Source organism: Catharus ustulatus, chromosome 10, assembly GCF_009819885.2.
Source record: "Catharus ustulatus isolate bCatUst1 chromosome 10, bCatUst1.pri.v2, whole genome shotgun sequence".
Lineage (NCBI taxonomy): Eukaryota > Metazoa > Chordata > Aves > Passeriformes > Turdidae > Catharus > Catharus ustulatus.
This window is the reverse complement of record NC_046230.1, coordinates 239,759-267,125: the sequence shown is the minus strand read 5'-3', so window position 1 is coordinate 267,125 and position 27,367 is coordinate 239,759. Positions and strand designations below refer to the sequence as shown.

At 40.3% G+C, this 27,367-nt stretch overlaps 1 protein-coding gene across 1 annotated transcript in view; it reads left to right on the top strand.

Annotated features, from left to right (window-relative positions):
- CLSTN2 (calsyntenin 2) overlaps nucleotides 1–23,691 on the top strand; it is a 213,844-nt gene extending 190,153 nt beyond the window's left edge. Inside the window, exons 9-16 of the mRNA XM_033069303.1 lie at nucleotides 1,229–1,395; nucleotides 4,993–5,141; nucleotides 6,454–6,677; nucleotides 9,141–9,311; nucleotides 9,897–10,042; nucleotides 10,941–11,064; nucleotides 12,627–12,811; nucleotides 13,395–23,691. Coding sequence (XP_032925194.1) covers nucleotides 1,229–1,395; nucleotides 4,993–5,141; nucleotides 6,454–6,677; nucleotides 9,141–9,311; nucleotides 9,897–10,042; nucleotides 10,941–11,064; nucleotides 12,627–12,811; nucleotides 13,395–13,595 — 1,367 coding nt within the window. The 3' untranslated portion in view covers nucleotides 13,596–23,691. The remainder of the gene's footprint in view (nucleotides 1–1,228; nucleotides 1,396–4,992; nucleotides 5,142–6,453; nucleotides 6,678–9,140; nucleotides 9,312–9,896; nucleotides 10,043–10,940; nucleotides 11,065–12,626; nucleotides 12,812–13,394) is intronic.
- Nucleotides 23,692–27,367: the final 3,676 nt, after the last annotated feature.

Sequence of the window (27,367 nt, the reverse complement as noted above, 5' to 3'; positions counted from 1 at the left end):
GAAGAAATAGCCTGCTTGGACACCTCTTTTCTGCCAGTACACCAGTGTGTATTTTCTTCACTATATAAAATAGCTCGAGCCTTCTTCATAATGCTCATCCCACAGAGACTGGAAGTGAGGGTTTTTAGGCTTTTAAGTACCAACAGCAGGCCTAAAGAAAATCTGCCACTTCATCCCTATCCAGCTCTAGTCCACACACAAGTTAAAGTTCAAGCTTGAGCTATCTTGCCTGGCAAAAACAAATTGTTTGACATTAAAGCTACAAATACTGTAGAGATGAGTTATCTACCAATTACAACACCTTATCAACAGGTTAATCAACTGCTAATTCAATTAGTCTGCCTGGCTCCCTGCTGTGGGACTCCCTTGGTCCTTCCAGGCTTGAGGTAGGCAGTAATTCACATGCACTGTGAGAGATAACACTGCAGGAAACACAAGCTCTAAAAATTCTCCTGAAGGAGGATGAGTAAATCACTAACTGTCCCAACAGTAATTGAAATCCCATGATCGCTGGAGCAGGGAGTCTGTAATCACGTTTTACTGACAGCTCCTAAAGACCAGTCTTCCTTGGGAGCTGCCTGGACTGAAGTGAGCGTGTCTGCAGGGCCTGTTGTAACACGGAGTGACCAGGACCTGGCACCAAATGATGTACCTGGGATCAGCGACAGCCCTCCCAGCCTCTCAAAGAGGGTCTCTGCTCACTGCTGGAATTCCCAGCACATCCTCAGATCCAGCCCAGGGAGTGTGGCCGTTTGTGTACATAGAGCCACCACTCTCGGCTCATGTGGTACTGTGTTTTGGGAGGACAAACACAGATATAGCTGATCTTGTCATGAAACACTTGCAAATACTGTTTCTCTATAAATAAATATTAGACTTAAACATTTATTAAATTGGTGTTTGAATGCTTGAAAAACTCCATTTTTAAAAATCACACGCTTTCTTGTACACATTTGGGAAGCCATGTTTCACCTCTGGGTTTGCTGTCTCAGCTTTATAAATACCTGAATACAATCCTAGAAAAACAAGAATGTTAAAGACAGCCTGCTACCAGGTACCACCCAACAATCCACAAAAACATTCCACTGTACCACAACAAATGGGATCTCAAATAGACTTGGCTGAGATGGATAGAGATTCTTTTAAAGTGTTAAAACATAAAGTGATTTATTACATGTGCAATTTGTGTGTTGGTACCTATAACCATTTTATATCCTCTTTCTTGCAGGAGGTGAAGTCACCAAGCCCAGGTTTGCTCAATATTTCCATGGCAGCCTGGCCAGTCTGACAATCCGGCCAGGGAAAATTGAAAGTCAGAAAGTGATTTCCTGTTTGCAGGCCTGCAAGGAAGGTCTTGATATTAATTCGCTTGAGAGTCTTGGCCAAGGAATAAAGGTGAGGGATGAACTGACATCATTTTTGATAAAAATTTAGATCTGATTTATGAAGTGGAGAGCCCAAGGTAGAGTACACATACTACAAATGTACTCCCAGAAGCAATGTAATTTCCCATAAAATCATGCAAAGAAAAAAGAGAACAGTAGAAAAGCTGTGACATTGCAAAGAAAAATGTTTCCATTATTGCAGAGCTAGATGATCAGAAGGCAAGGTACTCTGATATTTCAGAGTCTGTATGAATTTCCAGGTTGTGTTTTCATGCTTATTTTGTTACTTCTATAGAAATAGATGCAATTCCAAAGATTTACTGAATTTTGATCTCAAGTAGTTTTAAAGTAGTGGAATACATAAGTTCTAATGCAATAGCATTCTAAAAATTCAGTGTTTTCAAAGAGGAAAACTCTATAGTACAATAAAATTTGAACAATAAAAACCCCTAAAGTCAAGGAATTAAATTTTTAGATTTGAATATAAGTCATTTTTTATGTTCATTATGCATATGACTACTGGTAATGTAGAGTTTTTTCTAAGATTGGAGAACAACAGACAGGGAAATCTTGTTTCAGTTGACCTAGTGGCCAGATGGCTTTGCATTCATTCAGATAATTCTGAAATTACGGTAATTTCACGATTATAAGCCGCACCATTTTGACTAAAATTTTGGTCCGAACCCAAAGTGCGGCTTATAATCAGGTGCGGCTTATACATGGACAAAGAATGAAAAGTTGCTGTCACCTGGACATGTGGCTTATACTCAGTGCGGCTTATAATCGTGAAATTACTGTATGTTCTTTGGATACATATGTAGGATCTTGGCTATTCCAATGCTTACATGAGCTGCATTGTCAGTTTTCTTTTACTGACCCCATTAGTCGGTGACAGTATTCTTGTGCTCAGTGTAAATGCACTTGTGAAGCTGTTTCCTAGCACACAAATACCACTTCCAAAGGAGCTGAGCTTCAGTTCCAGCACAGGAAGTCCCTTTGGGTGCTGGCAGTGCATTCGGAGAAACTGGACAGGGGTGTTCTGGGGTGGGGTTTTCAGAGGGGAGGAGGGTGAAGTTATAACACTTCATCTGGAACATGCAGTGGAATGCCATGGACCTGCATTTTACTAGCCAAACCTTTCCATTGTACAGACTGATCTGAAATGCACTCAAATGTCTGTCCAGGTGATGATAGGTTGCAGTGGTGTAGTGTAACTGACACATTGTGTGAAAACAAGGATAAAAATCAAAATTGGAAGTGGAAAGGTAAGGAGGAATTTTGCTAGCTCTAACTTTTACATACGAGGAAAGACCCCAAAGAATTCTTTCATCATCCTACCAACAACAACATTAAGAATTTCACATTGCTGTTTGTCGCAGCAACGGGACACAGGGGTTGTTTAAAGCTGTTTTTAAAAGGCAGCATACAAGGAGCAGGTGGGGATTTCTGGAACCCACACATGTATGTCTAATAATAAATTATTTGCTGGCATTTTCCATGAATTAAAGCACTGAACACTTCGTCCATGGTGCTTAAAAGTATAGTAGTTCCTCCCCTATTGTTGCCCTCTGAAACCTGACAATATTTGAGTCACCCTAGTTTCATGGGTTTGGGAAAATCCCTCTTCTATTACCCGCTGCTGGTCCAGCATTTGTGACCAGATTCCTTACTGTACTGGCAGTGCAGAGGTAAAAAGGAAGACAAGGGATTGTTTTCTGCCTTTTCATGGTTTTGCAAACCTTCAAAACATCTTCATTTTCTGAAATACAGATGAGGCATAGTGGAATTTTTTAAGTTACTGATGTTGCTTTTACTGCCTTGGTAAGCTAACAGTGAGAGCAACAGCAGGAGGCAAAAATGCAAAGAGCAGCCAGAAAGAGATTGTGGAAGGGTTTCTTTTGGGGGCTGACAGAAGGAAGCTCACTTGAAAGCATAACAGTTGCCTGACCTTGAAGAGAAAATGAGAGAGGAAGGTGCTGTGGTGTCAAAACCAAACACACCTGATCCCAGACACGCACGTGTGACAGCTGCACAGACAATGGGTTCTGTGGGGCTGTTTATGTGGTGCTTTGCAGATTCAGTGTTGGCAGACTGATGCTGGAAGGTGTTTCTGGGCACTTTGGATCGCGGAGAGTCACCCTTTAACCACCAAAGAAAGAGCATTGCAGCTGCAGTTTCTGACACTATAGTGTTGAATGTTTTTGGGCTGCAGCCTAATTTTCAGCTATCTGCAACAGCTCTCTGAGACACCGTCTAAAATGTTGCTATTTTTAGCTGTTTTTAGTGAGAAAGACAAAAATGGCTCAGACCCCGGCTTTCTCCATCCCTTTGGCAGTGTTCCAGCTGTTTTGGCAGCTGAGCTATTAACTGGCTAGCTAGAGTCTCCTTTTGCTAATTTTATTCTCTACTGCTGCTAGATTAAAGAGTGGGGAAAAAAACGGTATGCAGGCTGGGATTCATGTTAGTCCTCCTCTTTGTTAAAAAAAAAACCCTTCAGTGTGTTGTGACCTTCCTGCACAAGCTTTAAATCCAGTCCTCCATGTTCTGTTTGACAGAGGACCCTGTGCTTCCTCCTGTTCTTCACAGTCTGATGAGTTCTGCTTTTTAACCTTTCTGGATGTAAGGAAGTGTAGGCAACCACTGTCTGTATTTAACATAACATCTTCACATAATCAATGCTCAGCTTTGGGGAGGGTCTACTCAAGAGAGAAAGGTGCATTTGTGTTCTGTGCTGACAACAGTGGGGTACAGCATCAGGGGGGTTATGCTGGTTTCCTCTGCAATGCAGATGGTTTACTGAACCAATTAAAGACAGAAAAAGGAATTAGGATTGATTACAATAAGGTAAAAATGAGTCATTGGTTATGTCACAACCGTGATGAAGTTTCTTGGTCAGCAGGACTGATTAGTGCTCAGTGCAATGGAGCAGAGAAGGCTCAAGGCTACAAGAGCAGGCAGTGTTTGTGCAGGGTTTGCTGGCCCAAGTGAGCAGCTGCATCTTAAATCATGACATCCTTATTGATCATCAGACAGGATGGACAGTCCCTTTTACTGTGTCTGATGTTAATGAAGATGTAGGAGGCAAATGTTGTAATTGTTTTGTTCGTTCACATTGAAATATATCTCAGAAAGGTAGCCCAGGATAAAATCACACAGGAAGCAGCGAAAATATGCTTCTGCACAGTAGACTGGCTCACACAACAATGCTTTTATGTGAGGAATGTGTTTAACCTAAAAATATTACATAGGAATAATAATCATGATGGTAAATTAAGGTTTTGTACTTCTACAGAGTTAAAAAATAAATAGCATTGGAAATTGCTGCAGAAATTGTATCAACAGGGTTTAAAAGGCTAGATAAAGAACAGCAAATCTGGATTAATTTATTACAAAATTAATTATAACAGTAGTTATTTAGGTTTTACTGATACAAGTACATGTTTTAGAGAACAGCATGTGGATTCAGCCAATGATAGCTATTAAGATTTTTTTCCCTTAAATCATTACATTTTTAACTTATGTCTGCGCAACATTCCTTAAAAATTATATTATTTTGTATTCTGTACCTGGTTCCTTAAATACTAATAATTACTTGCATTTCTCCTAGTATCACTTCAATCCTTCCCAGTCAGTCCTTGTCATGGAAGGAGATGACATTAAGAATATAAATCAAGCCCTCCAGAAAGTCTCATACATCAACTCCAGACAGTTTCCCACTGCAGGCATACGACGTCTCAAAGTCTCATCTAAAGTCCAGTAAGTTATATTTCAACTGAATTGAACAGATTCGGAACATTTTAATGAATTACTTTTTTCTTTGGCCATGTAAAAAGAATAATTTTGGCTAAATTAAATTGATAAATCATACTGCTTTGTTATGGAACCTAAAGAATTCATTTAATTTACTTTTATTACAATTTACATGGTGGTTTTCTCTTGATATTATCTTTTTAAGAAACCTTTCTTGTTAATGTAATGTACTTGCATTCTCTTTATAGTTTGGGGCATATAGTCTGGACTGAACAGTGCATTTACTGCAATCTTATTTACTTTTAATTTTAGACATTTATAGTTCCTTCTGAGATAGCCAGAGCCGTGACTTTTTAAAGCAGGCCTGTTCCATCTAACAGAGAAGATATCTGCAAGAGCAGTGTCTGTAGGCGTACTTGAAGCAGCCTGTGTGTGTCTGTCCCCGATATGTCCATGCTGTCCATGGAGCACTGGTGGAGGCTGTCGGGCAGGGTCCATGTCTGTCCCTCTCCTCTGCTCAGTGATGCTCAGAGCTGCCCATAGCCTCTCCTGGGCTCCCCTGGGCTCAGCTCTGCCCAGAGCAGGCAAAGCAGGGCTTTGGAGGGGAAACAAACCCAGTTCTGCCAACTCTCACCTGCTGTAGCCACAGTTGTTTCCAAGTTCCAGGGCTGGGCTGTGGGGTGAGCTCCCAGATGGGAGAGCAGCTCCCAAGGCAGTCCCTCTGGAACCAGCCCAGATTGCACATTCCAGGGCTGGCCCAGCTTCTGTGCCAGTATGAAATGAGGCAAAGCTTGTCAGGAGATTCGCTTCCACAGCCCACCTCTGATTCAGATGAAAATGGAAGTACAGACAACTTTTGTCCCCTGCAAATATTGGAGGTTCCAAAAAGAGTTCAATTTAAATGGAGAATTAGGCCTTTATGTTCACACATGACAAGATAACCACGTTGTATTCATTAGCTAGCACTTTCTGAATTTAATGTTAGGTTTACTGAAGTTAGTTGTTAACTAGTTAACTTTTTTAACCATTTACTGCTCTGTTGAATGTCAGTTAAACATTAAAATATTATTCTGATAGTGACTTTAGGAAAGGTTGAATTTGTCCCTCAGAGTGAGGCTCTGTGAAGGTGGGAAGGGAGGAGAGGGCCAGAGCTGGCCTGTGTGCACAGTAGTACAGGAATATGTCCTCACGTGTGCAGTGTCTGAGGATGAATTGGGCTGGTCTGAGAACCATGAGTTGGGTTTGGGGCAGTGCCAGTGCCACACTCCACTGATGTGTAATATGTCACATGCAGTTAATGACTAATATATTTTTTCAGATGTTTTGGTGAAGATGTCTGCATTAGTATCCCAGATATAGATGCCTATGTAATGGTGTTTCAGGCCAATGAGCCCAAGATTACCATAACTGGGATGGACCACTTTGCTAGACCAGCAGCACAGTTTGAAAGTGAAAGAGGTGTTATTTTGTTACCTGACATCAGGATTGTCAGCACAGTCACTAAAATGGAGCATTCTGTGGACTTCAGAGAACATGACAGAGGTTTGTGTCTTTGTTTTAAATATTATTTCTCATTTCATAACATCTCCTCCTATTTTTTAAAGGATGGTGCAAACAAGTAATGCAAAGGAAGTCACTTCACCCAGATTAATTAGATTAATTAGTAATGCTGTACCGAAGAAATTCAATTCAACACATTGAAAAGTGTGTTAAATGTTGGCAGATCAGAAGGTGCTTCAAAAAAAGCAGATTTTCCATGTAGCATCCATTTATTATACTTCAGAATAATTCCTTTCTACTCTTCCTTTCATATTCTGTTACACAGGGTATTTTCATTAGAATGTCTATGCTTGTAACAGAATTTTAATAGTGCTGATAAAGTGAAAAGCAGTAATTGAGCAAAAGTTTAAGTTTTAGTCTGCTCTTATGTTTTCATCTCTGATACTAGCTTGTGAGTGATACTTGAGAAAGTAATCTCATGCCTCAATTTCCCACCTATAAAATGTACAGTACTTTCACAACCATAAGGTGCACCCTTTTGACTAAAATTTTGGTCCAAACCTGGAAGTGTGTCTTATAGTCCGGTGCGCCTTATATATGGATGAAGTTGCGAAATTTGCCAACCCGGAGGTGAGAGTCATTAGCCGAGACGTGAGGGGGGGCAGCGCCATGGGAACACGGAGCCGCGAGGTGGGACGGGAGTGGGCAACCACGGCCGGCAGGAGCCACACGGGGTGGGCGGGACCAGGCAGCCCCCAACCAGAAGGAGCCACACAGGGAGGGAGAGACCGGGCAGCTCTCAGCTAGCAGGAGCCATGCAGGGTGGGTGGGACCGGGCAGCCACAGGCAGCCCCAAGCCGCTCCAAGCCCCAAGCCGCCGTGAGCTGCGGGCAGCCCCGAGCCACCCTGAACCACGAGCAGCCCTGAGTCGCCCCGAACTGCCACGAGCCGCGGCGGCCCCAAGCCGTCCTGAACCGCAGCAACCCCAAGGTGTGAGCCGCAGTCACTCCGAGCTGCGCCTCGCCAGCTGGGAGCAGGTGGGAGTGCCGGGGCCCGCACGGGGAGGACGCTTGGGGCTGCGTTTAAAGGCTACGCCAATCGGTGAAAAATGCTTGCAAATTGAGCCCCTGACAGTAAACTCCATGATCACGGGATTCCGTTACTAATTCGTTACTTTGTTGCATGTGGCACGGATCCTCTCTGCAAAATAAAGGTGCGCCTTTAAGTCCAGTGTGCCTTATATATGGACAAAGTTCGGAATTTTGCCAACTCACCGAGGTGCGCCTTATAATCCGGTATGCCTTATAGTTGTGAAATTACTGTATATATAGTCCTTTTAAAATATTAATTTTCAATGATGACAGTTTATTCTAATGATAAGCAATGTAGCAATCATTATTCAACACCATGTGAATGTTCAAAAGCATAAATGAAGTTTAAAATCCCTGTCTATAAAGGAATGTTCCTTTTGGATGTTTGTGTGCAAGACAGATTAAATGTCTAGTAATTTGAGGAAACATCCGAAACACTGTTTGTTGGACTGGAATAAGCAGCAACTAGATGTACATCTCCGGAAAAGAGAAAATGGATAATGAAATGCAAGTTTAGGGGCATGGATTACCTGAAGCCTACAAATTTGACTAGGGCTGCATTTTTGGATATGTTACAACTGTACCTAGAGCTTAGGTACTCAAAGAGTTCCTGTACTAGGAGTTGGCAATCTACGGTATGAGGCTTTCCTGGCTGTGCCCTCCTTCCCAATACACCTTCTACCATAAAATTTGCAAAATGGGCAGGAAGTTCCAGGTTTGCAGTGTCTGTGCCCTCAGGGAGGTGCTTAAGCAGTTTTGCCACACACTCTGTACTAAGTTGATCAGAGAATTTAAATATTAATTTGATAATGCTACTCTTTTTCGGTGGCAGAATTATTTTTTTTAACTTGTACATTCTGAAGGACAGTCAGTTTATAACTTAACTTCTTTAAGTCACACGACACAGGATCTTGCTCTTGATGATAATTCCCTGCTCTTGGATAGATGGCCAGGTCTTTGTAATGCAAATGGTTTATGGGACATAGAGTAACTGAGAGAATCATCCAAGCATTGACACATTGGATGTGTATTTCTCCAGTTTGGCTTTCCTTGTCAAAGCTGGAATCAATACAGCATTGAAACCCAGAATTTTTTACATTAATTTATTTCCAATATCAAATTTCAGTTTTCTACTTCCAGTGATGTTCCCACGTGCCTTTTATTACAGTGCAATGCATTTTCTATTTATCTCACTGGATATTTTTAGGCCTTCATCATCATGGCACCTGTATAGACAGGACACTTCTCTTGATTTGCTTCAACTGTGCTGAAGTCAATATTAGTAAAAAAAATTCAGCCATCTTGGCAAAAATTGAAAGGCCTGATGCAAGGCACATAAAATCACTGAGCTGTTCTCTGATCATTTATCTTCATTTTCTCCTTTTTTTTCATGTTCTATGCCATGGGTTCACAGTCAATAAGCAACTGGTAGTAGAGGAAATGCTCCACAACTTAGATTTCTGTGATGTGTTGGTCATTGGTGCAGAACTCGACCCTGAACAAGAGTGTTTAGAACTAGATAGTGGGGAGCTTCAAGGAAAACATCTAGATGCCACAAATTCCACTGCAGGATATTCAATCTATGGTAAGTTCATTAAATTTGTTATCCCTTATTTTGTCACATCAATTATATATTGGAACAAAAGCTCAAATCTGTAAGAAATTGGACAGAAATCTATGATTTTCTAGCCATGAAAATATCTCAAGAGTGACTGTATCTCAAAAAAAAACACAGTTGCTTCTTGATCTCTGAATGTGCTGTGTTTGCCCTTTGGATTCTCAGCATCCCTCCTGCTACTCCCCAATTAAGGAAAATGGCATCTCTGCTTTCTCTAAATGTGGGGTTCTTGTGGACCATCACAGTGGAACGTGGGAGTGAGGGAGTTCTCAGTGTTCTTGTACAGTGCTGGGACATTGGGAATCTTTTTCTGATCACTAAGAAATTTATTCTGTACCACTGTTGTTGTATTTATCCCTCTCCATTAGGAACCTACATTCAATTACAAAAACATCCTCATATAATCGTGTATCAGGGAACATTCAATGCCCTGTCATTTCCAGACCATTCTGCTGACTTCTGTGTGTTCTGTGACCAGTTGATTTGCTGTGTATTGCCTGAGCAGTGTTCCCTTGCCTGTCCCTGAGCTGTCCCTGCCCTCACACCCTGCAGGTGTAGACAGCATGTTCAGCTATGAGCAGGTGCTGCGGCAGCTCCGCTACCGCAACTGGGGCACCTCGGACACCTCGGACAGAAAGTTCAGGGTCAAGTGCTCCGAGCTCAATGGGCGTTATACCAGCAACGAGTTCAACCTGGAGGTGAGCAATGAGTTCAACCTGGAGGTAAGCAATGAGCTCAGCCTGGAGGTGAGCAGTGAGTTCAGCTTGGAGGTGAGCAGTGATTTCAGTTTGGAGGTGAGCAATGATTTCAGCTTGGAGGTGAGCAGTGAGTTCAGCTTGGAGGTGAGCAATGAGTTCAGCTTGGAGGTGAGCAGTGAGTTCAGCTTGGAGGTGAGCAATGAGTTCAACCTGGAGGTGAGCAGTGAGTTCAGTTTGGAGATGAGCAATGAGTTCAACCTGGAAGTGAGCAGTGATTTCAGTTTGGAGGGGAGCAGTGAGTTCAGTTTGGAAGTGAGCAGTGAGTTCAGCCTGGAGGTGAGCAGTGAGTTCAGCCTGGAGGTGAGCAGTGAGTTCAAACTGGAGGTGAGCAGTGAGTTCAGTTAGGAGGTGAGCAATGACTGTGTTGTGTTTTCTGACCTAGCACTGTGGTCTACAGCCCAGCTATCAACTGAAGGAAATTGCAGGACCTACTTAATAGTATGGTCAAAATTAATAATTGTTTATAAAGACAATTAACGCCTTAATAATTGTTAATAAAATTAACAATTATTTTATAATGTTTAGGTAACACCTAAAAGCTGATTAATATAGAGAGAAGAAAAAGTCACTACTTATTCAAACAGGTAAATAAAAAGAGTCCTGTTCTGTACAACTTCAGAGTCAACAGCCAGAAAGGTTACAATGCATTTTTCATGCTACAAATTAGAAATATATTAAGGTGTGTATTTTCCACTGGCATGAGAGAGGATTTAATTTGGCCTTTATCATTTATGAAGTAGTGCTATCTGAACTTCATAGTCCAATCTAATATATGGAGCCAGACTTGGAGTATGAAACGCTTTTTAGTGTCTGGTCTCTTCTTTTTCTCTTCCCCCAGGTTAATATTCTACACAGTTCCAATTCCAACTTCATGGACCATGTAAATCACATGATAGTTCAGCCTCAATTTCTCCAATCTGTTCAACACCCTGAGGGGAGTGTAAGTGCAGTTCACAGCTCAGGTATGTGACACCTTCCCAGAGGCTTCTCAGTGTGTCAGTGCTCCCCTTGTGAGTCAGACTGCTCCACAGACTAAAGCCCTGAGGTCCATTGTTTCAGCTTCTAAAACTTCTCAGAGATCTTTGCAGAGGTGTGAAAGACAGTAACGCTGAATTATACTCTGACAAAGAATGCACTTTGTAATTAAAACCTGGTACCCTTTTTTAAAGTCTTCATTAATGGTTTTGAACTCTGACCCCCACAGTAAAAAAATGCCTTGTTTCTAGTATTGAGTGGTGTGAAGGGTCATATTTATACTCATATTGTCCTTGTGCATTTGTAGTTCTGTAGCATATTAATTTCTATCCACTCCTTTCAAAGCAAAAGGAAGAAATTGTGTCATTTTTTAAATGCATAATTGCTGCAGTGCCTCTGTTAGCTACTGTCAAGGCCTCAATCTGGTCTCTCTGGAGATAAGTTCATCTAGAGATGTGCAACAGGCACTAGGATATATTTTAATTTAATTTTTAGGCTATATGAGTTAAAATATACCCACAAATCTGAAACCTTCTCAGTGAAGTTAAATCCAGGCAAAAGATACCTGTTTAAAATTTGGATTCTGAAATCATTTTAGCTGAATGATACATATGTAAAGAAGTAAAGCTGAGGTAAAGTGTAGGCAGTTATAAGTAGCTATATACATGCTTAGAAAATTACTGTATTTTTCCTTACATTGTACAGACAGTTCACTAAAATGGAACTGAATGTTTAATGGATAAACTGTTGCAAACTAGGTTTTTGGGCTCCTAAATATGTTTTGATTTCAGACTTCCATTCTTATAGGCCGGGCAAGGCAATAAAATGGGTTATGGACTGGGTTATCCCATTGCTCCTGGAACTGCAGTACCTCGACGTACAAAGTGGCAGTATTTCTTCACTCACCTAATTATGGAGCTGATTACACATGGTAGTTCAGAGAGATTTCTTCCTGCGATTAGACAGAGACAGGGGCTTCTCAGAGTGCAACCAGACAGTGGAGAAAAATGTCTTGAGTCCTCAAGAATCTTCCAGCAAGGTTGTAACACAGCCAAATTAGGTGGCAATGCATTTATTTCTGGGAGCTTCACATTCGAATCACAAGTGTTTGAAACCTTTGAAAATATAAGCTTTGGGATTTGAGTACGTTTTGTCTCAAGTAAGGTTGAGGCCTCAGCTGTGATCAGAAGAGACAACATGCAGGTGAGATAAAAGAATTTTACTGCAGAAACTAATTGACTCTGCACTTACTAACTACTTGTCTTCTGTAGTTAAGTGGCTCAAAGAGAAAAGGTGGGCATGCTCGCTTTTTAGTTAGGATTTATCATACTCAGGTTAAGATATCTGTGAACACCATTTGTGTGTGCTCCACCTTAGTGGATGGGCACTGGTCAAGACTTTCTGTCATCCCAGGCACATGGCAAGTGTCTGTCCTGATTCTCAGTCCAAAGGAGGGAGTGCTGTGGGTTGGAAACAAACAAGGTTAGTGGGATTTAGGTGACTTGGTCCACGAGTGTAACTGCATTCCCTTTGCTCCCCTTTGTCCCAGTGGTTCCCAGTGTGGCCACGATGGTTATCATCATCTGCGTGAGTGTGCTGGTGCTGGTGATCACGCTGGGCGTGTTCCGGCTGCGCACGGCCCGCCAGCACGGGGCCACGGGCCGCGAGGGAGCCAAGGACAGTGACATGGACTGGGATGACTCTGCTCTCACCATCACCGTCAACCCCATGGAGGTACTTACCCGGGGCACAGCATTGCACCCTGGGTAGGAGCCACTGGCTGGGCTGGCAGTGGGTCTGAGCCTATTTCAGGGTGCAGTTGTTCAGCTATGTGTGTGTACACTCAAGACCCCAGCCCAGTTCTCAGCTCTGCACACCTTAATCAGATATCACTGAGAGCTTCAGATTTGGTGTCATGTATAATTACTAAAGAAGATGGTGAGGAAGTTCAGGTACACTGTCACTTCCACTCCATCCATGTCTGTTTGTAGGTACCCAAGATGATATAGTTGGTTTGGTTTTTACTTTGACACGTATGCATTTGTACACTAAAAGGAGGGAAATCATCAGCAGTTTAAAGAAGCTGATGTTGAACATCTAAATTTTGGCAGTGTGCCTAACAAAGAGATTGTTTATTCTTAAAGTAGCTTTTGAGTGTTTGCTATCAATTTGTATGAATTTGATGCTTAATAATCACATAATGATGGAAAGCAGGTTTGCCCAGCATGTTAGCATTTCTAAATGCTCATTTGAGACAGCTCTGGCTAGAAAGAAGGCACGTTTCTGCTACTGTCTCATTTCTTTAAATGTGTTGTAGAAATATGAAAAGCCACACAAGACAGAAGAGGAGAGTGAGGAAGAAGACATAGACGATGAAGAGGAAGACACAACGAGTGCTGAATCAGATGACAGTGAAGAGGATGAAGAGGAGGAGGAAGTGATTGTCCAAAAGGGAAACAAACAGAATTCCACCAGGCAAGAGCAGTTGGAGTGGGATGATTCAACACTCCCGTACTAACAAACAGCCCTCCAGCCACAGCTCTTTTGTAACAACCAATACAATGTTTTTTCAGAATCTGTGACATTGACAGGATTTGAACTTCTGCTTGCCTATAACTGTTTTGACTAAAATGATCTTGTTGTAGTAATTGATAATGATAGAACTGACCCTTTTCTTACAAAGCCTGGGGAAAAAAATCATACAAACCTCCTTGCACACACATAGTAAAATAATCCAGAACTTGATCTAATTGTTAGCAAGCACAGTTCTCAATTTCCTGTTTCTACTCTGTAGATGTGTGACAAAAGTCCTGTCACTTGATCCGTAGAAGTTTTTGCCTTTGCTACATTTTTCATGAGAGATTTCAGCTTGTTCTGAAGAATTAGTTCTGTGGGTCCAAATACCAATTGCCATCTAACTTCACATTCTTACAGGTGTAAAAAACATAATCCATCTCCAAACTGGGGCAGGGCTTTAGTGCTGCAGGGGCTGATTTCCATCTGTCATCTCCTCCTGCCTTCTGGATGTTAACTGTCTTCTGCAACGGGAATATCTAGGACTTGACAGGGGATGCATGTGTGCAGATGTAGACGTGGACAGTGTATTTTTTCAGGCATGCTGTCAGACCCTCAAGAGAGGGATTTTTATCCAACCTACTGATAGAAATTAAAAACAAGTTTTAAAAAAAACTGCAACAAGAAGGGACTACTGAAGGTTACCAGAAAAACCCCAGTTCATTCTGTGTCCACAGACAGAGTAATATGGTCTTATGCAAACTGTAAATTCTAATGGGATTGATTAGCTGAAAATCTGTAGAGCTGCTCATTAGTTATGGATTGAGCAATTTGCAGCAAATCGATGTTCTAAACTGTCTGTCTCATGGAATCATTAGCTTGCTGCAGCATCTTACTGAACTAGTGGAAAATAAGTGACCCCATTATTCCATAGCTATGTATGGCTGGGATTTAAACAATTATTTTAGATGAGGAAAACATTACCTTTTGCTTAGTGAATGCCAGCTGGAATTCTATAAATTCTGACTGTATTCTATAAAAACAAAATGCCCTATTTCTTCTCTACCCCTGCCTGCCTGTAGTGCGCAAGAGAAAGGAACAACACAGTGAGCCCTCTTCTGTGCTCATAATTCTCCCTTATTTCTTCTTCCTGAAGCCATTAGTGTTGAGAGAAGGTTTTATAAACTAGACAAGGAAAAATAAAACCTACACACAACCAAAATAGTCAAAAGTAAAAACTAAAATCTTAAGAGGTTGAGAGAGTATTTTAGTTTGTTATGGTAACACAGCATATTTTTCTTAAACACTGTTTAGAAAGAAAACTAAAAAAAAAAAAAGGACAAAGCAGAGCTACGTATACAACATGTTGATAAGTCTGTGTGGTGTGGTTTTTGTCCCCTTTCCTTAAGTACCTTTGCATCTTTGACTGCTCTGCTCACCGAATGCTGCCACACTTGCTGGGGTAGCTGCTCCAATGCATAGAAACAAAATAGCATGGAAGTGAATGTTGCTTCATGGCTTGTCTGGGCTATTTTCCTAGGTACTTTGTTTTCTTTGCAATTTCATCTTTGACTTTTGCTTTTGCAATTTGCTGTTTAAAATGAGCTGCTGTCTCCACTCCCGTAGTCAGTCTTGCCACAACAGGACCTTCCTGAGCACCGTGAATGGTGGCTGATTTTGCAAAGGGTACTTGGAGCCGTCTTGAGGGTATCCACCTCAATACTGGATTATTAACAGCTCCTAAATGTCATGGGATATAGAGAATATATAGTGAGTTTGGGGGTTCTTGTAATTCCAGTTTCTGCATTTGATCACTGAAGGGAAATACTGACAGCAACTACGCCTTGTAGTTGAATAACTAGAAAGTAAATGAAAGAAAAAGCTATATTAATTTTAAAATTAGAGATATTCATGCTTTTATTTGTTATGCAATCACGTTGTCACATGGTTGTTAAGATTGGCAACACAGCAGTTTTCTTCTGTTCTCAATCCTGTTCCATTTTATTCTCTCACACGTATTAAACTTAGAAGAATATTTTCAGAATCAAGGCCACATAAGTACATTTTATCTGCAGGAACAACAACTTTAAAAATCTCCACAATTTATGTTTAAAATGAAATTAATATTTCTGAATGTCTTGAATAAAAGGTTATGTTAGATCAGTTCCTACCATCCCAGTATCCTAGGTAATTTCCTAGTTTTAATTTTCTTAGTGACATGAAGCAGAGTCTTCATGATGCTTGTTATCAGCACATATCAGCAAACCTTTCTGCTCAGAAAAAAAATATTTAAAATTAAATGTAGATATTTAAAAGTCAGTTTCAGATTTAAAACTGGACTTAAATTATTTTAAAGTTTCTGTTATTCCTGATAATTATTATTATTATTATTGTTGTTGTTATTGTTGTCATAGGAAACATTAGGGCAACTTTAAAACAGCAATTTAGAACCTTTTTGAAAACCTTTAATTTTTTTATATGTTTGTGAATTCCTCAGTGTGTTTCTCCATCTAATAGACTTTTATCTTTTTGTTACTGCAAGTTGATCTTTTCAGGTTGTACTCACACATTACATAAGAAGCAAACAAAGTATTTTCTCTACTGTAAATAAACCTACATTTTTAAACCTAAGCAAAGTAATACAGGCATGTGTGTTGTAACTAAAACATGGTTTGCAGTAAGATATTCAGAAAACTAAAATGTATCACTGCACTTATTTTAGATTACTCGTTGGAGTGCATTATGCAGCATTTTTCATTCAAATAAATAGAAACATCATTTTCACAAAACGGCAGTGAGAATGAGATACTTCACACAATGGGCCCTAGAATATTTGTATAGCCCTGAGAGCAGTGGCTTCTTGAGCAAAACTACTACTAGAAAATCAGAGAACTATCACTTTTTCTAAAACTATTCTAACCATATTTCCTCCCCTCCAGAAATTATTTTTTTATATAACCTACTTGCTTAAAAACCAACCAGAACATGTACACACATACATACATAAAGACACACCACATGGGGCTTTTTGCCCTAGTCAAAAGCCAAAGTTCTTTCCTTTCCTTCCTGAAAATAGTGTTTAGAACTGTAAAACCATTCAGGTTGGAAAAGAACTCTAAGATCATTGAGCACTGCCAAGACCACTGTCCCCAGGTCCCCCATTCACATGTCTTGGAATTCCCCCAGGATGGTTACTCCACGCTACCCTGGACAGTCTCTTCCAATGTTTGACCATCCTTTCACTGAGGAAATTTTCCCCAATATTCAGTCTAAATCTCCCCAGCACAGCTCAAGGCTGTTTCCCCTTGTCCTATCACTTGTTACTTGAGAAGAGAACCCAATCCCACCTGACTGCAGCATCCTCTCAGGGAGTTGAGAGAGTGAAAAGGCCCCTCCTGAGCTTCCTTTTCTGCAGGCTGAGCCCCCCAAGCTGCCCCAGCTGCTCCTCACCAGCCTGGTGCTCCAACCCTTCCCCAGCTCCATTCCCTTCCCTGGACTCACAAGAAGCCCCTCAGGATCTGTCTTGTGGTGAGGTGGCTTTTTTACACTAGCAATAAACAAGTGTATCCAAAGAAAGCAGTTCTGAAGAGGTACCCACAATCCGTGGCATCTAGAATCCAGAGGTGACAACAGAGGTCTAAAATTACATTGCATCAATGATGCCTTTAAGATTTAGAAGTTCTATTCTAAGGCTGGGAAAAGCTGCAAAACCTACAAATGCAAATTGAAGATGTTATCTGAATTAATATAACTGCCTAAGTGGCTATTTGTGATTAATAGGTCTCATTTCCCTTTCACTTTTACCCCCTACACAGGTGTTTTATCTTTGTAAGTAAACCTTAAAATGCACACTTGAGATTAATCTCAATATTTACTGCATTGGCTGACACTAGTTCAAGTTAGAAATAGACATGTAGGGTTTGTGACATCTTTAATACTAATTAAAATAAGCTGTCGCTATTTGTTCATTCTAACAGGTAATACCTTGCAGTGGTGGTGGGACTGATTTTTACCTCACCAGAGGCTAATGAGAGGTAGCAGTTTATTTTCCTGTCTGGCATGTGGCGATGCTGAGCTTGTTGAGCACCATCCTTACTCCATTCTGGAACAAAGTAAGGCTCAGAAAGGATCCGAGGGTTCTAAATTTTCTCCTGTGGGAATGAAACCCACGATCTCCATTGCAGGAGCTGTCCCTGCCTGACTGTAAACCGAAAATAATGCCATGGGAGATCAGCAGCCCCAGGTGGGCAGAGGGTAATGCAGTAGCAGTCCTTCACTATGGCAAAGTCTTTTGAGCTTTCATAAAAAATAAATTAAAAAATAGTAAATAATCTGTGTCTCAGCTGTCCCTTTCTCCAGCTGTAACCTCAGAGGCAGCTTCACTCTTCTCCCTGGTAGGGGTCCCAGTGCACTGGGACACAACACTGCATCTTCTCCAAGTTGGTGCCAGAACACACAGCTCTTCATCTACACAAAACAGCACCAGGAAAGACTTTACTGGGGGTGACAGCCGGTAAAGGTCTGGTGGGATGGGGCTACTCCTGGTATCCTGGAATAAAAATTATAATACCAAAACTAAGGATGTTTGCAAAAACATATGGCTCCTGAGAGAGGGAGAGGAAATAAAACTCTGAGTACATCTCCTCTAAAGGGCTTCCTCTTCCCTTAATTCACACAGGCTGACCAGAATAAGTATCTCAGAACTAGGATATCCCAGTCTCAGGGGAATATCAGGTTTTATCAGGTTCTTCCCTGATAAAATTACTGAATATAAATAGTGGAAATATTGGGAGGAACCTGGATGATGCAGCAGCCTCATCTAGGCTGTCAACAGTAGGTCTTGGGATTAATGCCCCTCTGGCTGATCCCTGTAGCTGCTGACCTTTATCGAGCAACTGCTTACAGTAGTTCTACACCAATTGAGCGAATCCAAGGAAATAGGAGAAAAAGCCCCAAATGACAAAACATTAATATCAAAAAGATTGCCAAAGAAATCAAACCACTTTCTAAGTCACTAAATTCATTCCTGTTCGTGGTACATAATCCTGTGCTGCATAATATCCCTCAAGCTCCAACCAGTGTCACCACCCACAGAATGGCATTAGGTTTTCCCTCTCAGCGCAGCTGAGGAAGCTGACAGGCCTTATTACTGCACAGCCTCGATGCCCCCAGAGCCTGCAGAGCTCACAGCATTCCAGCACCACTGCAAAGAGCCACAGGAAAAGCATCCCTCAAAGACCTTGGTGTTCCCAAAGAAACCAACTCTCCCATGCACCAAACTATGCAACACTTTGTAATATAAAATAAATATGTTTTACAGCACCCAGAAGCTGTGATCCTGTGAAATCTTTGTACATTTGGGTCAAATGTTTTGTTGGGGTTTTTTTAAGTAAAGAAAGGCATAACAAGCAATTTGTGGGGAGTGATGTAAACTTAAATGGATCAAGTTCCCTAAAGCTGCATGTCTCAGATTGTGTATCCAGTGATCAGGCTTCTGGTTGCTGGACTCTCCTGGCATACAACTTTATTTTTGTTAGTATGGAGAACAAAGACACAAACAATAGAGATAACCACTAAAGCTACAGCAGAGCAAAATTCATACTCTCTTAACACAACCAATCTCAAGAAATATTTCTGCTTAATATATTGGGAAAATTGTTCCAATGATAACTCAGAAAGTAATTATAATTCATCACCTTTGTAGGATTAGCAAGGTTCAGGCCTGGTATATTCTCTTTGGTTTTGTTTTTCTTTGAAAAAGACATGGCCATAAATTAAAAATATATAACACTTGAACAGTGCAGAAACTGAGGGGGAGCAAGGGTTTTTAATTCCATAAAGCTCTGTCTAACATTGGCGTTTAAAATAATAAGCAACTGTAGCCCTCATTATTGAAACTTAGCAGAGAAAAATGAACCCAGGAAGTTTTTTATGTTCGTAAGTTCATTCCTAATGATGAAAAGGAAGTCAATAGAGCAGGTACCCTTTTTCCCTAGAGGCACTTTGCTGCCTTTGGAGTAGGTATTGCCAGTGGTTTGTTTGTTATGGTTTTCATGTATCTGCTGGCTACAGTATCAGTGCTGCTGGCATCTTTTGGAACAGCCCTGTGAAAGAGCCTGGTGGTAAAACCGTAATTCAGTAATTCTCCTGCAGCTCTGCTCCCAGTCCTCCATGGTAGAGCACTCCAAACAAGTGCAGAGGGAATGATGCAATGGTTACAGTGTAGAGCTCTGGGCTGGTGCGTCATTAGTTACTGCCTATAAAGAAACGATCTGAGCAGTGTGAAGCTCCGCAAATGTGTTAAGCAGAGTTCAGGAAAGCCCTCATTCTTATTTTCAGTACTAACTCATGGGGAAACTGTGCATCCATCAGCTGTCGAAGCTCCATGGCCATGTATTGTCACTGTTTATGTCTGTGCTGACAATAAAGAAGCACCAGATTTTTTTTCACAGTTAAGTAAGTACGTTGTACAATAAAAGAGTTCAGCTTTCCCTGGGCAAGGTGCACAAAGCTTTCCAAATGCAAAGAGAAGCTGACTCCAAATAGGGAACAAAGATTTTACAATGGTATTCCATCCTTGTACTTCAGAAACCCAGAAAAATTCATGGATGTAAAATGCTTTTCTGCAGCCCCACCTATTCCTTTTGTATGAATCTGGATATAGACTTGGGTTCAGAGGCATTTAACTTCCCAGCTGGGTGTATTGTTCTTTCAGGTGTTTTTGTTGTAACCCATAAAACTATTTTTGGCTGAAGGTTCCAGGATATGCTAAGGGGGAAAAAAAGCAAAATGTTATTAAAATTACAGTGTCTTTTTTTTTTTTTTTTCTACTCTTGCCTCCCCTAAATACATAAACATGTACAAAAGACTTGATCAGACAGCCCTGGTTCAGCCTGGGACTACAATGACATTTCAAACCGGTACTGAAATTGGCAATAAATCCTTGTCTGCAAACTGCTTAATGTGCAGTAGATGAGAAGGTGGATGGTTGTTTTAACTAGGCATGCTCTTTGGAATGCAGAATGGATCAACTACAGTCAGTTCCATTAGAAAATCAAATTATTGTTTAAGGAAGAGTGAACAGGAAGGTAGAAGAGAATACTGCATGAACAACAGAAAGAATTAAGGTTTATAGCTACGTGGAAAAAGTTGAAATTTAATCTTTTAGAAAAGAAAGATATATAAAAGCTTGAGTGTCAAATAATAAGAAAATGGAAGCATTTTCTGTTTTCATGCCAGAACTGACACTGTCACGATGAACAAGAAAGAGAATGAACATAGGATGTCGAAGGATTCCGAGATGACCAGACATAGATGCAATCACACGTGTGTTGCATACTTATATGTGTGTGTACAAGAAAATCACAGGAAAAAGTAGTGCAAAGAAGAGTGTTATGCTAACAGTGCAGAATTCTTTCCTAGAATATATTTTTTGGTGTTAGGGGTGGGAGTGCTTCAACCTAGTTAAATGTTTCTAAGCCTGGGGCTTCTACTGCTTCCCCTGGGAGATTGTTCTAGAGTCTTATTAGAATTCACATTAGAAAACTTTTCCTGCAAATGAATTTAAATAATCTTTTTTGTAATTTTTATCTCATTAATCCCAGTTATACTCTTTTGCACCACTCTAAATAGTTCCTCTAGCCATAATTTATATCCTTTGAGTATTTTTAGATAGTTATCAAGTTAATTGCCTTTGGTCATTTACTAGAAAAGTTCTGAATCCCTCCTCATCCCAATTCACTCCTTCAGTATTGTATTTCCTACCTTTTCATGAAATGTCTTTAATACACAATCTAAATCCCCTGGTACTTCTTAAATGAGTCATTTTCAGTCCACTCTGTTAAGGTGCTCTGTGTTGATGTGTGTAGCTCCATAAATTGTCAAAGTTTAAACAATTAAATTGAAACTTGCTTTTTAAAAAAATCTTTTCTGTAATCTATGGATTAGTTCTCATATGATACGAATTTGGCAGTGTTTTTTACATGGGTATGATTTAACAAAGCCAACCAATAAACGCTGGAGCCAACCAAACAATAATACAAAGTATAATTTGTTAAAAATTAGATTCCTGTCTTTAATGTGAAAACAGACATTGTCATTCATATGCCCGTGGTTTTAATTGTCCTAACATTAATCAGTACTATTAACCAACACTGTTAACCAGCAGCTATTAACCAGTACATCCACTTAAGATAGGTAATATTTCTTGTCCTCAAATATCAGGAGAATGCTTTCTAAAACAAATGCTCAATATTTCTAGCCAGGTATTAAGTACTGCAAAGAAATAGAATTGTGCCAACTCTTCTAATTACTGCCATGCCTACCCTTACATTCTAAATTTGTGATCCATTTCTGGTTCCGGCTGGCATGATGACCATGTGGTTTGTTTTCAAGCAGGCCCCATGCAAACTTGTGTTCTCTGGCTCAGAAGTCACATGGCAAGCAGGGTGAATGTACAAAGTCAGTTTGGGTCTTTTCATTGATGTGTTTCTGCTGCTGCCTCCTGTTCCTGAACTCCAAACCAGAACTGAAATCCTTGTGCTGGAAGAGCCATTGCATAACTAAGACCCAAGGGAAATAGAATTTGATTTCTTCTTCATTTATTCTGTCTGCAAGGATTGGTGTGAAGGAGAAAGCAGGAACACTGAGAGTTCCAGTGGTGACTTTAGGGAGCCCTCTGCTTCCATCAGCACATCTCTGTCCCTAGAGGATGTAAATTGTCCAAACCATATTGTAGGTAATGATGAATTGTCAGGACTGGATTTAGGTCACATGGGCAAACCATGACTGCCTTGGCATTGGCTGGCAATTTGCCGTCACTGCTCTGCCCACTTTCCCAAAACAAGCATAAGGAGTACCCAAAGTCTGATGGACAGGGGGAAAGACGAATGAGCCTTACAAGGTCAGATTGCAACACAAAGGAGAGAAAAAAGAAGAGGAATTCCTGAGAAAGGAGTTGTAAAACATGACTTGTGATGAACAGCAGGGCAGGAATCAGGCATGCACCCTGAAAATTGTTGCAATATTGCTTGGTGAAAAGGGTTGTTCTAGTTAGAATTAACTATATAGTCATTAAATATTTTATATGTTACTGAGAGTGTAGGATTTTGAAGAGTTGAGAAATAATCTCAGCATGTTGAATGTAGCAGCTGTGCTTTAATTGGCTGGGACAATTCTATTTCATATTTCATCATCTCTTGACAATAAAAATGGCATTTAATCTGCCTGCAAAAGTGTACAATTTTCCCCACACACTTTGTCATTCCCCAGATTGCTTCCATGTTAGTGCATTGGTTCTTCTTGAGGAGCAGTAACTGCAGTTGGTGGCATGTATTTTGTAGCTTGGGATTGCTTCCTAGCTGTCCAAATTCTGTGAAGTATCCACTGTGGCCACTTCTATGGTTAACAATAAATATACCAGAGAAGGGATTAAATAAATATATGTTGTATGGTTGTACATACAATAGTTGTACTCCATAAATGTGTCTCAAAACAACAGACTGTTCAGCCCAGGAAAAATGCTTTTATGTGAAATATCTTATTGTTGATGTGAAACAACCATAAACCATATCTTTAAATGTCTTGTTGCTGATCCTAAATGCATTTCTGAAAGCATGAATCTACACAGTTTATGCAATACAATGAATTAAATGACTATATGCAATTAAAAAGATGAATATGAAACGATTTTTGGAATAGTTTTGAATTAGCTGCAAAAAAAAAATACAAAACCAAAAAAACCCCAAAAACAACTAAAAAAACCCTCTTTCTTAATGAAAATGTACAGTAAATTTTGACAGACAGTACAGTACACAAACCCTAACTTTATATAGACCAAGAAGTTGTACAAAACTTTCTCCATGGCATACTGGTGTATTTCATAACAGCTATGTCAATTTGCACAGTCATTTATGAATTTGACATTGTTAGTACCCATATGTTTTCCACAGGACTGATTAAATGCATATTCCAAATAGATCTGTTATTTTAAAACTATTTCTGTACATCTGTACATGTATAAAGCCAGAGTCACTTTTGTGGTCACTACGGCACTTTCTGTGAATTGGCCAATAAATATAATTTTAGAATTTCACATAAAAGGTAGTGTTGTATAATCTTTATTTCACTGATTATTGGGATGTTCTCATTTCCTGAATCATAACCCTTAAATGCTAACTCACCACTGGTGGCAAAGGTTAAATATCTAGCCCATATCTGCCATCTCTCTTGCTAGTTCCTAGGAAGGAAATGCCATGTGTCAAAAGACTCAGTACAGTTTTAGAGCATCTACACACGTTTTCATTCTACTGCTGAGAAAGGGAAAGGGAACTTTCTGAAGAGATGTTGGTATTTATATATAATAGCCATCTATTTTCCCCCTTCATTTTGGTGTGATAAAATACGATAAAATATTAAAGAGAAGAATGAATGTACCGCCTATTACACACATAAGATGTGAAATAGTACAAGGGGTAAAACCTAATTCTGGGTCACCAGCCTATGAATTGCATTAGCACATGTAAGTGATGTATATGATCACATCACACAGAGGAATGTGCCTGACTTCTTATTGCCTTCTGTTTTTTCTGGAACTCCCATCCTTGTCAGCTCCTCAGGCTCGATATCATTCTTTTCCAAGATGTTCCACCGATTACCTCAAGTTTGATCTGCACATCACAAACTCACCATGCACACTTCTTCACCACATACAGTTTAGTCTAAGATGCAATTCAGTCCCTTCCAATTTTCAGAAGGTTTCATCTCCCACTTCACAAGTCTCAGTGACAAGCAAAAGCCAAACCTGAACATCCAAGTCTCTGCCTCCAACCCCCTGCTGTGCCAGGCTGAGCACAGCAAGTACTGGAGGCAACATCAGCCCTCACACCCCTGTTTCAGCGTCACAGCCTCCCATGGCTGGCTGAAGTTGGGGTAGCGAGGGAAAATGCATCTCCTACCGCACGACCATGAGACTAGTCCTGTGTCACTGTAGGTACAGACTGGTGGTAGAGTTCACGGATTCCAAACAGCAGTGCCTTTTCCTGTATCTCACATTTAGAGAGTGGGGCAGCCGTAGCAATTCCCTTTGGCATAATGGGATTAAATACCGTCACTTCCACTTTTTAATAATAAAAATTCCTGGGGGTCTGAAATATTATTTAAGAGTAGCTGTTCTGAGTGTTCCCCCAGCAATGCTGGGCCCATCATCAACCTTCTTGGCTGCAAGACCTGTTTTCTTAGCAGGAAAAAAGTTCCTACATCTAATTATCCTTCCCTCCTTAGAGAGCAATTCCTGACTATCCTTCCTTAATGCCAAAATAAAGGACAAGGAAAGGTATTACAGCCAGGAAGAGAAAGTAGGACTTAGTTCTACCCTGCATTCAGCTTCAAACAGAAAGAGAGTAGATTTAGATTAGAAACTGGGAAAAAATCTTTACTGTGAGAGTGGGGAGGCTGTGACTCTTCCTGCATCCCTAGAAGTGTCCAAGGCCAGGACAGGGCTTGGAGCAACCTGGAACATTGTCCCTGCCCATGGCAGGAGGTGGAAAAAGGTGATTTCTAAGGTCCCTTCCAAACCATCACATGTAGACACAGACAAATGCTCATAGATATGTATGTTTTAAAAAGTTGTATTTGATTTAATTATTACATATATTAGATGCAAGGACACAAGCAGGAACAGATCCAGCAACAACAGATTCATATTTGCCTGCCTTATGAAGATTTTTCTAAAGAATACACGAGCCAGCAATGGCTTAGTGGTATAGAAATTCTCATTTCCAGTTATTCCAGTTTGACTCCAACAAATGCACTGACTGTAGCCTGGCAGCAGAGATCGGAGCCTGTGAGGGTTGCTGCCTTTATGACGTGCACTGTCTGTGGCAGTGACCAAATATTTCCTCCTGGCTTCAGGACTGCAACCTGATCACATCAGCAGCTCTCCCTCACAGCCCTCCTGCCTCTTCTCTCTCCCCAAGTTAGAAGTTACAGTCTGATGTTTCTCAACAAAAATGGGACAGACTAGTAAATAAGACCACAGGCAGTTTTAAAATTTCCCTGGCTGCTTCTGCATAAAAGGGCTGAGAGGAAAGCTCACCAAGGGAATCAAAGTGTGCCTTCCAGCAGGGAAGCTCCTGAGACAGCAAATTTTTCAGTGTGACTTCTGCAAACCCCGCTAACTTCTTAATCAGAAACACCTGCTTAAATGAAATGACCACTGAATAAAGGATTCAAAAATATATATCAATGAGAGGAATTGCTGCAGGGGCTCAGATAGAAAAATAAATCTATGGAAAATATTGTGGTAAAATAAAATTAACACAGAGCTGTCTCCAAATTTCCTAAGACCTTGTAAGATGCATTGTGCTGTAGAGTTAATGGTGTTACAAAGTGACTTTGACAGAGTCATGTATTAGACACAAAAATCACTAGAGACCTTGGAGTGAGGAAAAACAGAGAGTTGTTTTTCCTGTGTTTTAAATTAAAGAGTTTGAAATGTCTTGCTAGTCTAAACTTTAAAAAATTATAACTTCCCTGAACATAATCATAGATAAAGGAAGGAAGAAATTATTTAGGCATATTATTGTAAACAACATCCTTAAAACAGAGTTCACACAGAAATAAAGGCAAAACCTTCAGAAATTTAGCATCTAGTGAAAGAGTTCAGCTGTTTCTCTGAGATTAGTAAAACTTCATAAGCAGGGCTTTATTTCTAACCCTTTCTACTTCTGCCAGTGGTTTTTTTAAAGGAAAAGGAAGGATTATGTCTGGTCTTACTGTCTTTAAGTGCAGCGATCAAGGAAGAGAGCAAAAACTGTGCATTTGTTTGTGAAACTTATGTCTTCACAGAAGATAGGAAGGAATGATATATGGTAAGTCTCAGAGTGATGACTCAAGCTCAGTTATATCTTTAAAACAAGCAAAGTATTTTTGTGTTGAAGAGATGGTCGACTTAGTTTATGCAGAAGATTGCTGCTTCCTCATTTGTGCTTCCTGATTTTCCATTCTTGTATCTGAGAACTTTCTACATTCAACTGCAGTACATATCTGTCTCATCCCTTCAAGCAGATATTTATGACAGAAGGAACTACCATCTAAATTAGTCATACTGTTAGCAACTCCAGCAAGAACCAAATAATAATCTTTCTGTAGATTAAGTACTTGAAAGAGCCCTCAATAGTGACATCTACAGTCTGCCTTTCTGTGGGCAGAACTCCACCAGTTTCTGAATTTTTCTTCTGTGCCACTCATGAGTAAAAATATTATTCAAGATAGAAACAGCCATTCTTTAGGGAATAACAGTTCCAAAAAGGCATTTCTTCTTATCAGGCCACTCCGCTTTGTCTCATTGCTCTCCACTGTCTGAGATTTAGCTGTTTGTTGTGGCTTGCTAAAACTTACTTTGTAAGATTTTGGTAATAGTCTTTTCTATGCATGTTTTATGGAGTGTATCATGGAAGACACTTGGATTTATTCACATGAATGATACCACAGAATGGATCACAATAATAAAAGTATTATTATTGTTATGCCTGGAATAAACAGAACAGGTAGAGATGAGCATCAACTATGCCAACCTAGACTCAATTTCCTGTCCTTTTTGCCTGTCATCTTCATAAGATTCTGCATCCTCCTTTGTATTGCAGTTTTTCCACCTATGAAGTGGATCTTTTCTGGTTTTCTCATGTGTGATGTGAACTCTGCCTGTGCCCCATCCAACATAACACCTTGTAAGGCAAGATGACTAACCAAATACAATTACTGCAGATCCTAATATTG